Below are 16,996 nucleotides of genomic sequence, written 5' to 3' on the forward strand. Positions count from 1 at the left end.
TCCTCCCTCTTCTCTTTCTTTTCGTTTTTCCCTCCTTTCCCCTTTTCTTTTCCTCCCCTTTCCCTCCCCTTCCTTCTTCTCCTCCCCCTTCCCCCGGCAGCGCAGCCGGGGCTCGGGCTCGCCTCCTTCGCCCCCCCTTTTCCCTCCCCTCGAGCTGCCGCCGCGGTAGGGACCTGGAGAGAGGCGCCGCCTCCGCCGCCGCACACGGAGACATGTACCCGGGAGCCACCTCCGCCGGACCCGGTGAGGCTTCGGCCGCTTTCCCTTCCCTCTTCCCGGCTTCCCCCCTTCTCCCCGAGCACTTTGCTCGTTGCCTTCCGAGGGGCCGCGGGGTTTACGCTCGGCGGCCGTTTGTGTGTGCTGTGAGGAGCGGGGACCCTTGGCGCACGAGGCGTCTGTCAGCGCGGGCATGAGCCCCCTCAGCGGCCCCTTCTCCCCTTCCCTTCAGCGAGCGAAGCGCCCAGGGCCGGCGGTGTGGGGGGAGAAGGACCCTTAGAGATCCCCCCCTTGTCCCCTCGCCGTGCTCGGGCCTGGCTGAGGCCGCGGCCGGCCGCGCTCGCCGGGGAAGGAGGGGTCAGGCCACAGCCGCCACCTCGGGGAGGGCGGTGAGCGGAGCCTGCGTGTCCGGAGGCCCCTTTTAGGGGAGGGTCGCCTTCCCCTGCCCTCCTCTCCCCTCCCTCTGCCGCGGCGGGAGGCTGGCCCCGGCCTGAGGGGGACTGGGGCTGTGAGGGGGCCGAGGCGGGGGCGCTGCGCCCTTCGCCCCCCGGGGGGTCCCCTCAAGGGGCTCTGGAAGCCGCTGCTGGAGGTGGGAGGAGACGGCGGAGATCCCCCCACCCCTCGGTCCGTCCCCGGGGTGTCCCCTCGGCTGTGCGCTACGTGCTGCCTTCCCCAGGCCAGCGCTCGCTGTTCCTGCCAGCTCAGCCTCCTGCTGGCAGCGTGGAGCGGACCGGGGTCTCCATTTCCTCCCTCACTGAGCCTCGTAGCGGCTGCATCCTCCGGGGGTAGCCCGCGGTACTCGTCTCAAGGCGCACACAAGTTCAGGCCGCTGTGGCGGTGTTTGCAGCCAGTGTGCTGTGCCAGTGTGTGGTGTTTGGGTGTAGGTAAACCGCGTTTAGGTGTAGGTAAAGCCGTATCCAGATGTCAGGTAGGGTTGGAAGAGGTTATGGGCTTCCTTAGATGTCTTCAGGCTCTGTGGTGTAATGAAATCTGTGAGCAGAGGACAAGAAGAAAGGTTACCAACTCATTGAGGGACATCTAACATTATTTAGGGAGACTGTAGAGTTTGTGAGGCATTTGTTCCATTCGGTGTTAGGCTGTTACTGTGGTGAGAATTCCTGTGTAAGAACTATGATGTTTGGGTGACTGATACCTAGCTTTCTGCTCGAAAAGTTTCACAATAAGTGGAACTTTGTGTTATATTACTGTTCTCAACAGTTTTGCATGAAATCTTTTCCCTTAGAGGCATAATCTATCAAAGAACAGTGTAGTGAAGTACAGGACCTGTAACTGAGGTGTCTCACTGCTTCTCTTACACATGTTTCTACTGTGAGAGCATTCCTATCTGAAGATCTTAGGTGCTGGCTTCTTTTTTTCTCTGATTGAAGAATCAAGACAGACAATCAGGGTTATTGCTTTCCTCTTAGAGTACAGCTCCTCTGGCTTTTCCTTTCCTGCTTTCTACAGTGCATGAAGACTTTAGACACACCAGGAGATAGGTCTGTGTGTGTATCCAGACCCATGTTCAAGACTTTGCTCTCATGTCTAACAACATGTGCACATTTCAGCACTAATAAGTGGGTATTCACTATCGATGTAATCATTTGGTGACTTATAATGTCAGGCTCTCTTGCTCGGGACAGGTATACTTTGAGTTTCCAGGTATTCACAGTGCTCAGATTATGCTGTTGCTGAGGCTGTGATGTTCACCTCCTGTCAGTACATCCGTGCTGAAGTTGTACATAAGGAGGCAAATAACTGAAAATATCACCAGTGCATGGACCGAGAGTGCGTTTATGTGTGGGAGTCTCTTTATCTGCTTTTATTTGCTTTGGACCTGACCCTGCCACTATCCCTTTCACTTGGAATGATCTTACTTACACACACACACACACACCAGCATTGGTTCCTGCTGTTTACCATCAGGGGCCCATGTTCAGTGTGTAAGGGAATTTTCCTCTTACTGGAACAGCTCTCTCTTAACCTCAGGCTCTTCATAGAATAACCACTATACTTACACAGAATCCTACACTGCTACATGTTAGTGGTGTGTGTCTCAGCCTCCTGCTATTATTCCCTTCCCTCCAGCCAAGCTCATCTTCCCTCTTGTTTACTTCCTAGTTTATCTCTGTGTCTCAGCCCTTTCCCCCTGCACAGAGCTGGGCAGTGATGGTGTCTGTTCTGGGGTATGAGCTGCAAGTTGCTCTCTACATCATGAGGCTCTCTGCTTCCTTCCTGTGAAATCATCCATAGAGAGCCTTTGCTCAGTGGCTTCTAGCAGTCCAGACAGCTTCCTGTTCCACACCAAATTTGAGTATTTTAAGAGAGCTGGCCTGTGGTGTGAACCAGTCTGGAAACAGGGACTGTCAGCAGTATGCTTAGTGCCCTTGTGTGAGGCTACGTGTGGCCTGTGAGCTGCCAGGGCAAGTTCCCTTCCATGTGTGAATCTGATACCTATAAAATCAAAGTGTGCTGAAATCCTGCTCAGAGGAGGGAGCAAGAAGTGTGGTTTGCAGCCATTCACTGAGCTGCAGCTGCCATGAATGCACGAGAACTTGGCCTCTACATGTCTGTCAGCACATCCTTGACACCGCATAAATGCTCCATTCATATCTCCTCCAACTTAGATCTTGCCGCCGTTTGCTTCTCTGCACGTTGCTGCTACTTTGCTCTTCCAGCTCCTGTCACCAAACTGGACACTGCAGCCAGCCCCATTCTGAGGGTGCCTGTGGTGGTGGCCTCCTGCCAGTGTATTCACTCAATTTGCTGCAGGGTTTGCTGTTTTCATCTTCATTCTTTTTCTGGACACAGTATAAAGCAAGTTAGGAGGCTGTATCTGACTAAGTTCAGAAGATTGCTGCCGAGCGTGGAAACTTTGTTCTAACATGCTATTGCTCTGGGAGTAAGAGCTTATTTAATCCAAAAGGGGACATCCTGAAATCACTGGGTTTCTGGTTAGAAAACCTATGATCCTTGCTCCCTTTTCCCAAACACTGTTTGAGTTCCTGACTTGGTGTTGAATTAGCTGAAACATTACATACATGTGCTTTAGTTTTGCCTTCAAGACACTGAAAAGTAATCTGAAAATGATATTCTTTAATTAAGAAGTTTGATACTGCTGTGTTTTGTTATACATTTTTGGCGAAGGACAGAAAAATGTCAAAGCAATGTAATAAAAATCCTGGCACTTTAAAGCATTGATTAACACTTGTCTAAATTTCTGTAGCTTGCATTGCTTGGTGTGCATGTAGTTGCAGATTCTGAATTTGCTTGCTATAGATTCTCTTTTCATTCTGTGAAAGGATATTTGATTTTTGTCTACTCCTCAAGGCCTTGGTTTATTGTAGAAGCAGCAGTAGTCTGAAGAAGAGTGTCTTTGTGAAGGGCGTTTTGGCTTTGCATGTAAAATAGAACCTTTTTCTAGTGCAAGAAATGATTTTGAGCCCTCTATCAAACTAGTGAAATTGAGGTTATTTTCTCACTTGTCATTTAGTTGGAAATTACCTCTTCAGAATTGTTAATAGGCTGTTGTAGCTTTTAAGTCTCTCGTTTTTCAGCGTGTGTACTTGTTTTTAACTCCTATATATTGAAGGTACGTGATGGGTGGATGTTGATTCTCTTTAGGACTCCCTAGTCCTAAAACGTGGTGCCATGAAGGGTGTGCTCATGCCTTCCTTGGGGTAGTAGGACTGGCATCCTGGGACCTTATGGAATTTAACTTCACCAGCATCCTCTTAGCTCACATACCAGTAGCAGCAAGAACTCCTGTGTACCTCCTGTCAAGGGTCTGTCCTTTTTTGTTAGAAAGGGTTCTTGTAGTCTTTTGGGATGGTTCTGGACCTGCTCTTACTGTGCCAGCTCTGCAGGTATCACAGAGCTGCCCAGTTTCTTTGCCTTAATTTTAGCAGATTGTGTTGAAATTCATTGTAAGCTGCCACACGTAGAAGAGGAAATGAGAACTTAATGTACAGCTTCAGCTCTCTTCATTTTTGCCTGAGAATTCTTCCTTAAATTTGAATTGAGTTTGGCAACATTATAACCTACAAAAAACAGTGTTAACTTTTTCACGTGTATTGCTGTTGTGGCCAGTGTATTTTCCTAAGGAAGAGAAAGATTGTGTATTGTTGTTTCAGTTAGCTGGGTAGGCTTAAGGTAGCTTAAAGATGAGGTAGTCATTTGATGAAAAGATAATTGATGTTGTCATACATGTTAACCAAACTTTCTCCTTTGCTTCCTGAAGTGTATTATTTGCTATGTGAAAAGTGAAACTTTGTTTTTCAGCAGTGATTCTCTCACTGGCTGCAGTTACACGGGATTGTGTACACTTAGTTTTCCCTTGTCTTGAAGTTACTCACTTTTGCAGGATTGTCAGGTACTCATACATACTCAGTGGTGTGTTGTAATGGATATAGAAAGAGTACAGAGGAACAGCCAAACCGTACTGACTTCCAGGGAAGTACAACTTTGACAATTTGTACACCCCCTTCTGCACTGCTGTCACTGCCACTCTTCCTCTATTTCACAGAGGGAAATGGAGTTCAGTGCTTTAACTCTGTAAGAGAAGATGTCTTAGATTATCGTGGTCTGTTCTTAGAATCATAGGATGGTTTGGGTTGGAAAGGACCTTAAGCTCGTCCAGTTCTCATTCTCCTGCCATGGGCAGGGACACCTCACAGTAAACCATATCACCCAAGGCTCTGTCCAGCCTGGCCTTAAACACTGCCAGGGACGGAGCATTCACCACTTCTCTGAGCACCCTGTGCCAGTGCCTCAGCACCCTCATAGTAAAGAACTTTTTCTTTGTATCTAACCTGAACTTCCCCTGATTATTTAAACCCATCACCCCTTAATGCTATGGTCCCTGATGAAGAGTCCCTCTCCAGCATCCTTGTAGCCCCCTTCAGATACTGCTCTGAGGTCTTGACACAGCTTTTCTCATCCAGGCTGAACAGCCCTGACTTTTTTCTGCCCACTTAAAACAGTACAGGAGGGAAAGAGTTTTCCATTCAAAAGAAACAAGCCTTCCAAATACTTTTTGCCTTCCAGAAATTGCAGGCATCAGGTTGATGAACGCAGTAAACTTCTAACTGCTGAATTGGCTTTGCAAACATACACAATTCAAACTAATTAGGAACTTTACATGCCTAATGAGTGTGTTTTGTGTTGGCTGAGCATTTGCTGACAACAGCTGTACAAAACTTGTAAGACTTGTCACAGTTTTGTTGTATATTGCCTCATTTCACGTTTTAGCAGAATACTTGTTGATGTTTTTAGTGCTGGAATTTCTAATACTCAGCCTACCAGAAAATATCACTGCATTTGAAAATGAAGAAAAGTCCACCTCCAGTATCTTATTTTTGGTAAGTTATGAACTAGGAAAAAAATAGCTGGTGGAAAATATTACGTAGCTTTAAGCGTAGTGACTGTGGGTAGGGATCTGTTCCATGCATTGTCCAATTACTTTGCTTTAGTGTCGTGCATCCTTTCTGATGTGCACACAAAAGCAGCCCTCTAGAATGTGAAATATCTCCTGTCCTATTGACTAGGGAAGGGCAGCACTTTCCAGCTCAGTGCAGGGGCTTTTTGATTTCTTTCCACACTTACTGTAATACCCGGAGTTGAACTTAAACATTTCTTTACATGCTTTATACTATCAAACTTGGGAAAAGCAAAAGACATCATCCCCAGATACACTAGGCAAGCTCAGTCTTACCTCCTGTCTTACACCAGAGTAGTAATTTGTTAGTACACAGCTCTCTTTGGTAGCCATTTCTAGGAAACAGTGCTTCAAAGAGACTTTTTAGTACTGTCCAGGAAGTGGGTTTTTAAATCCTCAGACTGAGGTAATGCCCATAGTTTTGTATGCTCATGACTGTTTTAATAGGTCTTTCCGTGTGTTTAGTGAGCACCATAGGTTAGTGCAATTCTTTTTAACTATTCCATTTTAATTTGTTTTGCTTTTACTATTCCTTTTTTCAGAGTAAACTTAATGCTGTTAAAGAAAAGGTTTCAGTGTGAGTGTTATTTCATCTCTTTCTCTGGTTTTTCTTTGCATTTTCTATTAGGGAAGAACTCTTCTTCTAAAGACCCTTTTTTACAGCATTGCTGCAGTTGTGGAGCCATGTGGTACCTGGTGACCAGGCTTTCTACAAAGGGTAGCTTTTAAACTGTGTGACCTCAAAAACCTGGACACAGTCAAGGTAGAAGCAAAGCAGTGATTTAGATGGGAAAGCACTGTTGATAATGAAATAATCAAGTCAGTCCAAAGCTTGCTTTGATGTTTTTCCCTCTTGCTGCCATCAGTGATGTGTTTTGAATTAGGTTCTCATTGAGCTCTCCACAGTGCTGCCAAATTCTGTTTGTATTTGGGTTGTGAAACAGGTATTCATTTATTTTTTAGTCACAGATACATTAAGAGTAGTTCATTCTCTCCTGCTGTAATGTGTCCTCTTCTGTTTTTTGCCAGTGCTGCTCTGTTGTATCTTGTTTTGCTGTAGGTTTTAATCATGGAGTGGTTTGTGTTGAAAGGGACCTTAAAGCTCATCCAGTTCCAACCCCTGCCTCACCACCCTCACAGGGAAAAACTTCTGCCTAAGATCTCATCTCACTCTCTCCTTTGTGATTTTAAAGCCATTCCCACCTTGTTCTATCACTACGCTCTTATAAAAAGTCTCTCTGAAGGCAAAGAATGAAAGGGACTTGTCTGCCCAACAGTGCACAAGGCAGCCTCCCACACTTATGCCTGCATGACCATGTCTCTCTGCTGCCAGGCTGAATTAGGCTGGTTCAAGATGAATGTAAAACTACAGGCTGGCACATGGACAGCTTTGAAATCTACTTTCATCAAAGAAGAGTTTTTATTTTTCAGTTGCCTATTTAATGAAGATTGAATGGAGAGGATTGGAGAGGGACTTTTCCTAAGAGCAAGTAGTGGTGGGTCAAGGGGGAATGGCTTTAAACTGAAAAAGGGGAGATTTAGATTAGGTATTAGGAAGAAATCCTTCCCTGTGAGGGCAGTGAGACACTGGCATGGGTTGGCAAGAGAAAGCTGTGGCTGCCCCATCCCTGGCAGTGTTCAAGGCCAGGTTGGACGGGGCTTGGAGCAACCTGGACCAGTGGAAGGTGTCCTTGCCCGTGGCAGGGGTTAGGACTGGATAGGCTTTAAGGTCCCTTCCAACCCAAACCATTCTGTAGTTCATGCCCCCTCCTATTTAGTTCTAGCTGCTTTGCTTCTCCGCAGAAATGCTCATGGTAACACAGGTTTGGGGATCACAGGGCAGACTGAACAGCTGCGTGAAGGCAGGACTTATCTTTCAGTGCTAGTTCTGTCTTACACTAGCTTAAGTTGTATGTGGGCTTATTACTGCCTGCAGTGAAGTTGTTATGGCCCAGGTCCCAGTGTTAATATATGCCATGATAGCTCTGGAGTCATGAAAGTCTCTATCTTTGAGAGAAGTGTTAAAATATTTAACTTCTCAGTTAATACAGAATCATTACATGCATCTGCAGTGTTTTGAGCTCCACATGGCTTTCCAAACAGCTTTTCTGGCAACAACCTGATTGCATTCCCTTGTACAAGTCGCTTTATAATCAGAAGGTGGAAAATACGCTTAATGTTAACTGTTTCACCTGCGGGAAGTGTTAAATCGCATAGCACATAATTCCATCAAACACGTATAAATCAAACCATGTGTTTAAGCAATACGTGAATTTTATGTATCTCTGTGTCTCATTCCAACCTGTGTCTGGGTGTGACTGAAGCAAAGGGGCTGCAGAGCGAAAATTAAGTCTTTAGGCTTTTGTGGAAGCAGCAAATTTCAGCAGGTATGAAGACAAGCTGAGAACATTGGGGCTGTTCTGTCTGGAGAAAGCTGCGTGGAGACCTCATAGCAGCCTTCCATTACCTGAAGGGGGCTACAAGGATGCTGGAGAGGGACTTTTCATCAGGGGCTGTGGCGATAGGACAGGGGTTGATGGGTTCAGACTGAAACAGGGAAAGTTCAGGTTAGATATAAGGAAGAAGTTCCTTACTGTGCAGGCGTTGAGGCACTGGAATGGGTTGCCCAGGGAAGTTGTGAATGTTCCATCCCTGACAGTGTTCAAGGCCAGGCTGGACAGAGCCCTGGGTGCCATGGTTTAGTGTGAGGTGCCCCTGCCCGTGGCAGGGACTGAAGCTGGATGAGCTTTAAGGTCCTTTCTAACCCAAACCATTCTAGATTTCGTTGTCATCCTGGGGAGCTTGGAAATGCATCTTTATAACTCTCCTAGTTTTACAGCTCAGATCTGCATCCAGGTGGTCAAGTTGATGATTTCTTATGTAGTCTAGAGAAAAAGAAAGTTGTAATTCTTTTCTGGGCACCCTTGGCAGGCAGTGTTAAATACTGTGGGTGGCTCTGTTCAAGCTGCTAATGTCACAGATTGGAGCTTTAGAGATTTTTGTCTTCGTGGTGCTTTTTTGTTTGTTCTTAGTTCAGTCATGAAACCTGTGGTAGAGCGTATTAATGTGAGAAAATAATGAAATTTAAATGGTAATTTAGTAGTAGGAAGTGTGTGTGGATGTGCTAATGTAGATTTATTTTAAATAAGCCAATTTTAGATGAATTCCCAAGAGGGGAAGTTTCACTGGCTTAGCTAGATCAATGTAAAAATTGTTTGAAGCTAAACTTGTCATGTAGATGAATAAGGCTTTAAAGCATAATTATTCCTGGGGCCTTATTATATACCTTCTGAAACTTGTTTAGCCAGTGTTTACTATTAAAGGACAGACATCTATTCATGCAGAGGGTAAATTCCTATCTAAATGTTGCTGGGTTCTTGGCTTTGCTTCTCCTTTGATACTGAACTTACTCCATTGTCCTTTCATACGACTTGTGGTTTGCAGTGAATGCTCCCTTTCTGTTGGTTTTTATCACTCTCTTGGTTGTGCTCTCTTGCCCATCGTACTCCTCCATCATTTCTGTAATCTTCCTCATGTGGAGAACAAGACTTCGGGAGACCAGGAGGTTTTTAGGTGTTGGTGAAAGGGAAGGTTTCTCAAGGAAGAATGCGTGTTACCTTCAGCGCTGTGTCTGACTGGCTTATTTCTGTTGAGAAACCTAGTGACAGACATAGGTTTAAAAAGAAAACCCCCAAAACCACCAACCTTTCAAACCACAAGCAAATAAAATGCATAGTGAAACCCAAGTTCAGGTAGAAATGACAGTGCAGAAGAATGAAGGTCTTGGTGAATCAGAGCATTTCTTTTTTGGGAAGAGCACTAAATGAAGGAATGCTTAGGAATAATTCACATGGGTTCAGAATGTTTGCATAAGGGTGTGTTGTTTAAAAAGTGAGAGCCTCATTCAGAAGGAGGAAACTTCCCACCAGGGCAAGGAAGTGAAGCTTTATTGTTCGGGTCTTGCTGTGTGATGAGAATACAGCAGTAGTGGTGCTTTCCTAATTGTTTCTGACTTGCAAATCCCCTTTAATGTAAAATTACAGTAGAGGTTTAGGCCTCTCTGTAGAAAACTTGTATGTGCCTTTTCTCTTCAAACTTACCTTTCACAGAATCATTAAAGTAATGCAGAGCCCAGAAGAGGGAATTTCCAGGACAAGATGTGACACGGAGTAAGCTTTTGGTAGGAGAAAACTATATCCAGGGAAAAAAAAACCAGTGGGGATTTGGACCTCCATAGTAAGATGCCATTATTTGTAGTCTTCTCCCATGTTGCTTCTCACAGCTGTGGGGGCACAGTGCCACAGCTGAGTTTTGGTTTGTATCAACTAATAAAAGGACTTAAGTTCCCTACAAGAAGCAGATGAAGGAAAAAACCCCAGATGTAATAGGAAAAACCCAGTTCTCACAGGGGAGTTGTGCTGAAAGCCTCCACTCCCATCATATCTCACTTATTCCATGACTACGAACCTGCATTTTACCCCTCTTTTCAGTGATGCTAAAAACCACAGCCCTGTCTCTTGAAATGACATTAGATGCTATTGGATCTCCTGCATGTTGAAGATGCTCCTCCAGCTGCTCTCACTATCTAAAATAGTAAAATAAAGCATAACCTCAGCTCTTAACTGTGACTGTTTTGAACCTAAGCCATGGAACGGTCATGTTTTTGTAGCTTAATCCAGTGTGGGTATGGGAAAAGATTTCTTTTTCAAGGACAGCATGACTGAGTTGCAGCTCAGCACTTGAGTTTTGGAAATAAGAAAATATTTTAGGTATGAAAACAACAATTTTATTTTTAGATTTTTCCATAAAAATACTCCTAGGCAAAGCCTGTGGGGTAGGAATGTTCTCACAGAGGTACAGCACAAAATACAGCCATCCTAGCTTCCTGCTTTAATAAGCTGAGGCTAAATAATTTCTGTGTTTCATCTCATTATATATAATGTGACTACCACAGGAAACATGGATTTGGGGCCTGTATGGTACCAGTTTCCAGCACACTAGAAAGACATACCAATGGCAATGGAGTAAAGCCCAAACCATTAGACCTTGTTAAGCTTGGTGGAGCTTGTGTGCATGTGGGCAAGGGTGTCTCTAATCCAGAGGAGAGGCATGGGATGGAGTGGCAAGGGAGTTGGAAGGAGAAGGAGGAAAAGGGAAAAGTGTTGGCAGGATGGTTGTGCTGAGAACTACAGCTCTCGTTTGGATGACTTAATCATAGAATCACAAAACAGTTTGGGTTGGAAAGGACCTTAAGACATCCAGTTCCAACCCTCTGCCACAGGCAGAGACACCTCACACTAGACCATGTCACCCAAGGCTCTGTGCAGCCTGGCCTTGAACACTGCCAGGGATGGAGCATTCACAACTTCTTTGGGCAGCCTGTTCCAGTGCCTCAGCACTATCACAGTAAAGAACTTCTTCCTTGTATCTAACCTGAACTTCCCCTGTTTCAGTTTGAACCCATTACCCCTTGTCCTGTTGCTACAGTCCCTGATGAAGAGTCTCTGTCCAGCATCTTTGTAATCCCTTTAGATACTGGAAGCTGCTCTGAGGTCTCCATGGAGCTTCTCTTTTCCAGGCTGAACAGCCCTAATGTTCTCAGCCTGTCTGCATACAGGAGGTGCTCCAGTCTCTGATCATCCTTGTGGCCTCCTCTGGACTTGCTCCAATAGCTCCATGTGCTTATGTTGAGGGCACCATCTATCCAGTGTGTCTGCTTGTGAGCTGTTATAGAGACCATTTCTCACCATTCCTAATGGGCGAAAAGGAAAATCTATGAAACACAGAGACCTCAAGGTATAGAAGTGTCACAGGTGTACATACGGATGGTGTCGTTTGGTGTCAGTTTGTGTATTCAGAAGGTGTTGAAGTACTTAATGCAGGAGATATAGACATCAGTACCCCTCACTGAGCTCAGTTCTGCATCTGGCATAGACTGGAATGAGTACTCCCCTTGGGACTGAATGCAAGCACTTGTTTGATACTCACACCAAGCAGTTTGGAAATCCCAGTCTGTGTATCGAAGTAAATATTACTGGCAGAGTCAATGCTGACATATAAAGAACTTGTGGTTTACCAGCCTTGTAATGTCTTAAACAGGAAATAATTAAAAACAAGACAGTGGAGGTGGGTTATGCTGTTTCCTATACACTTAGGCAGTTCCAAGTGTCAGCTAATCAGAAGGAGGGGGAGCCAAGTTTCTTTCCTAACCAAAATGTAACATTTCATCAAACAAGCTAAGGGAAGGGAAATGTGGGATGATGAATACAGAATTTTTTGTCTTACCTTCTTAGGGGAGAATCAGCACATAGGGAGGAATAAGTGCTAGTGGGTGGGGGTTTTCTTCGCTTAGAAGATGTGTATGTGCACTCCATAGGCCTTTTGGAGTGGCAGGGAACAGATTGTATAGAATGGAGGCATTGCTCCTTACAAATGAAGACATTACTATTGTATTCTTTATTTCAAATTGCCAGAAAAGGCATCTGGAGTTAGTTCAACATCATTTTCTAAGGCATGGAAAAGTGAATGAATCATTCTGGTTAAGTGTGATAAATAGCACTAAGAATGTTCTCTATTTCCCCCTTCATCGAGTAGAGGTTTGCCTGAAGATGGGAGTTTCTTTGTAGTTCTAATTCAACTGGGTTGCTGACTTGTGGGTAAGCCAGAAGCATCCCCTCCATTGTTTGCATGAGGCTTACTATTTGGATCACTTAATTCACCACTGCAGTTTGTAATTAAAAGCTTTTGTCTGCATCCCTTAAGAAGGATTTCAGTTTTACTTTGCAGTTCTGAGCTTAGGCATCAGTTAAGGCTCCCGGCTTGCTAAAAGTGGGGATAGGTGTGCTCTTCTAACCCTTGTCCTGCTTGTAGGTGGCTGGTAGAATGGGAAGAACCAGCTTGTTAGTATTCAAAACCTTGGAGGATTGCTCTGAAGATGTAGGCCACAGGGAGAATGTACTGACACTTGGTGTCTTTTGCTAGTTGACGTTGTCCAGAAGAAGCCTGTGGGCTAGAAAGAACAATTCTTTATTTATTGCCTGCTGCTCTCTGTTGAAGCATTGATCTCTTCCTCTGGTTTTCTGGTATTTTGTTCTTAGTTTTTCACATATTCGTATTTGAAACATGGTCATAATGTACAAAGCAAGATACATTTATGTCTTGTTTCTCATCTCTTGATTGCAACACCTGCTCACACCATTGGTATCTGGGAGTCATTCTGGTCTCTGTGGATCATATCACCTTTGGCACCATGAAGAGATCATGTCTCTTATTTTGCAGAGGTCAAAAAGTAGCCAAGATAACCAAGAGGGCTGTAGATCTGTAACTGATCATTTATTCCAGGCAAAATAATCATACACTGGTTGGGGTTGGAAGGAACCTTTAAAGCTCACCTAGTTCCAAACCCCAACAGGCAGGGACAGCCTCCACTAGGTAAACGGGTTGACTTGAGAATTAACATTGCTTGAATTCTTTTGCAGTAAGTGGCAATTAGTCAATAAAAACCATGTCTAGATTAGGTCTGCTGAACATAATGAGATTACAGTTTGAAGCAGTGCTGTTTATCTAACACTGACTCCTTGGTAAAGTATTTGATTTCATACTTCAGCATTAAGAAGCAATCTGGTACAGTGAGATCCCTAAAGCATCTGAATCATCATATACGGGACTTAAAATATGACCAAATATGAGGACTGCTCCCTTATTTTTGCTCATCTGTATTGAAGCAGCCCTAGCTCTGATAGCCCACCTTGGTATATGCAGCATGCTGTGGGTAGAATGTGTGGAGGCTGCTCCCTGAGAGACCAGGAGACCCTTCAGAGAGGGGCTGCATCCAAAATTGTGTGAAAGGTGTCATATTTGAATCCTTGACAATATGTGGGCACAGTTTATATATGGTCAGAGTGAGAGAAAAAAACAGAAATGGAATATATGCAGAACAAATTAGGAATGCAAGAAAATAGTTCCCGTGAGAGTGGTGAGACTCTTGCACAGGGTGCCCAGAGAGGCTGTGGCTGCCCCATTCCTGGCAGTGTTGAAGGCCAGGTTGGACACAGGGGCTTGGAGCAACCTGCTCTAAGTGGAAGGTGTCTCTGCCTCTGGCAGGGGGTTGGGACTGGATGAGCTTTAAGGTGCCTTCCAACCCAAACCAGTCTGGGATTCTATAATTGTCTTTTAGCATTGGCTTCCAAGTGTAAGAGATCTGGGATGGCCTGAGATGAGGTGCTTGAGAGAGTGCAGGAACAGGCAGAATGTGATGGGGAGCAGAGACTCCCCCATGAAGTGATCTGTGGACAGTGTTTTAGGGGCCATTCTAGGAAAACAACAATTTACCTGTGAGGTGATCCAAGTGGTCTTGTGCATGAAGCTGGTACAAATCCAGCTTGCGGGTATAGAGGTAAGCAAGAAATAAGTGAGGTTGAGCTTTAAGAAAAGGAAATGGTGATCTGCAGATCCAGTGATCCCAGTGGATGGATATATGTGAAAACCTAAGTGCACTTGCTGGAGCATGCATAGGTGTGTACAGCTAGAGGTGCAACCTGTTTCAAAGCAGAAATGAGGCTCTGGACAAATAAAGCATCATTAACAGCGCTACCTGTCTACTTTGCTACCAAGTTAAAAGAGAAGCACCCTAAAATCGATTTTAATGTGTCCAGTGACCCCTTTGCTGTACAACTTTACTGTAGTGCAGGGAGTCCAGCAAGTGGTTAATGAGTTGTCCTGAGTAGTCTTATATATACTTTCTTTGCATAAAAAAAGTAAGAATTGTTTTTCCCATTTGCCTTCACCTATGTCCATTCCTTCCAATTGCTTCTCGGGTTATTTACTGGGTTCTACCAAATATGGTTTTTCTAGAGGCTGCATTATTAGCAGGAAACTTCATTAAATCCGACACAGTTGAGTAAAGACCTTTTAGCAGTTGATATTTAAGATAATGCTGGAACAGGCATTACATGTAACTGAAGTTCTGCTTCCCTCAGTTCTTCTTCCTTCTGTTGCTTTCCTCATGGTTTGCTGAGTTTTTGGGGATGCCCAGTGAGTCTTACCTTTATTTGTTGTGCATCATCTAATTCAACAGTGCTCTAGCTTGACTGTCGAACTTTCAGCTTCCATACCCCAAAACATGTTTAATGAGCAGCTGGGACAGACGTAGAGGTTCCAAATATATAGACTTCTCTACCTCCATAATATCAAGAGACTAGGAGCTGCAGCTTTGAGTCTTCCTTATCTCCTAGAAAACACTACCAGCCTTTCTCCTATCTTGCTCTAACGGTTCTTAACAGAAAGCCAGTGTGAATGTTGAACTTCTTTATGAAACCCAGCCTGCAGACAGCCTGAAGATGTGGGTTCCTTTTGGTTTTGTGTTCTGTTTTTTGGAGTTTATCTGGTTAGTTAGGTCCTAAAAAGAAAAGGCTCAAAACCCTGTGTTCCTTTTCTTGCTGTGATAATATATATATATGTAAATAAAATACTTACATTCTGTGGAGATCCTGTCAATGATTTGTATTGGATGTTTTCTACATTCTCTCTCTGAATTCCTTCTATTATTGGTATTTGAATAGCTATTTGTGGACATCCTGTTTCCTGCACCATGGGGTGTCCCTTCTGCAAGTCTCCCATCCTCCCACTTCAGCTTGCAGTCCCAAAAGGGAACGTGACCCATTTGCATGCCTAGTGACAGGCCACTGAGGTGGCTGTGGGGAAGGAGACCGTGGCATTCCTAGAGATGCTAAAAGAATCAGGTTTGTTTTGAAGAGAAGGCTGGTGTTCTGGCTGTCTACAGTCACCAGAGGGGAAGCTATGGAGAAAACAGAGCCAGACTTCTGGCAGGTGCACCAGAATAGGGCAGTGGGCAGAAGCTGGAGCTTCCCAGTTGAGTAAAAGGCAAACTTGTTTTACTACAGGGGTGATCAAACACTGAAACAGGTTAAGAAATGTTCTGGAAATTGTGTCTTTGAAGATACTCCAAACTTGACTGGACAAGTCAACCCAGTCCCTGCCTGTTATTCTATGCTGGTGATACTTAGCACCTCTACAGCAGCTCCTGGAAAGCCTTTTCTAGCAGATGTGTCTCTTTATTTTCCAGTCTTGATTCTTCTTAACTTGATCATGATGAACATGTTTGTCATTTTCTTTGCTTCCTGCAGTTTTGCAGGCAAAATAACTGATTCCTGGTTGAGGGCAAGTTACTAAACCCCATTTTTCCTATGGGGCAATGCCTCCTTTCTGTGTCTGTGTGATGTAGCTGATGAGTGTGCGCTATGGTTGTATAGTTGGTGCTGTCTGCAAGACTGAGGTTGGCAAAGCAAGGTAGATCACATCAAGTGCTGGAGGGGAGCTGAATGACATTGAATTGCATTGACATTCTGTATGCAAACATGAAATTTGGCATTTTCTTCAATACTTGGGTATCAAGTCATCAGTGTGCCTAAAATACTTTGAAACACACATCTCTTACTGTGTAGCAGTATCTGAAAACACTTGTAATGATGATCCAAGAGAGCTGCCCTGTTGTCTGATACTAGAAACCTTACCTAAAAGTGGAGCTTCCAAGTAAGGTTTTCTTCCATCTTTCCTTCCTTTACCTTAGTTTCATTTAAAGATTATATAGTTTTAGAAGACAGGATGTCTCTCTAAAACCAGTCTACCAACACAGGTTGCATTAGCCCAGTGCTAAAGTATACCTTCAGTTGTGAAAACATCACTTGATTATTAAATACGTGTTAGGACTTGCTACACAGGGAAACTTAGTGATATAATTACGCTGGTATAATTATGCTCTGATGATTTCCTGTGTCAACAAGCCCTTAGATGCAACTAGTTTGGCCCCTTATTTAGTAACTCATTGGGCCTCTGACTGCACATTAAAATTGCATAATTCTTTGCTAAAAGAAAATGTCCGTTTGCAAGTTTAGTGCTGACTGGCAGCGCTGCTGGGTGCTGAGCAGAGCAGCAGGTAAGCTATAAGAAATGATGGAGAATGAAGGAGAAAAGAAATCGTAGAATCACAGAATGGTTTGGGTTGGAAAGGGCCTTAACATCATCCAGTTCCAACCCCCTGCCATGGGCAGGGACACCTCACACTAAACCATGTCACCCAAGGCTCTGTCCAACCTGGCCTTGAACACTGCCAGGGATGGAGCATTCACAACTTCCTTGGGCAGCCCATTCTAGTGCCTCACCACCCTCACAGTAAAGAACTTCTTCCTTAGATCTAACCTGAACTTCCTCTGTTTCAGTTTGAACCCGTTACCCCTTGTCCTGTCACTACTGTCCCTGATGAAGAGTCCCTCTCCACCATCCTTGAATTACAGGGTTTTTAAGATTGATAACTCTGAATGTTTA

The 16,996-nt window shown here is 44.4% G+C and overlaps 1 protein-coding gene across 1 annotated transcript in view; it reads left to right on the top strand.

Moving 5' to 3' along the window:
- Nucleotides 1–205: 205 nt before the first annotated feature.
- Nucleotides 206–16,996, top strand: part of AGO2 (argonaute RISC catalytic component 2) — a 53,558-nt gene continuing 36,767 nt past the window's right edge. Inside the window, exon 1 of the mRNA XM_034062641.1 lies at nucleotides 206–243. Within this exon, the coding sequence (XP_033918532.1) occupies nucleotides 213–243 (31 nt within the window). The 5' untranslated portion in view covers nucleotides 206–212. The remainder of the gene's footprint in view (nucleotides 244–16,996) is intronic.

This window comes from Melopsittacus undulatus, chromosome 1, assembly GCF_012275295.1.
Source record: "Melopsittacus undulatus isolate bMelUnd1 chromosome 1, bMelUnd1.mat.Z, whole genome shotgun sequence".
NCBI classification, from domain to species: Eukaryota; Metazoa; Chordata; class Aves; order Psittaciformes; family Psittaculidae; genus Melopsittacus; species Melopsittacus undulatus.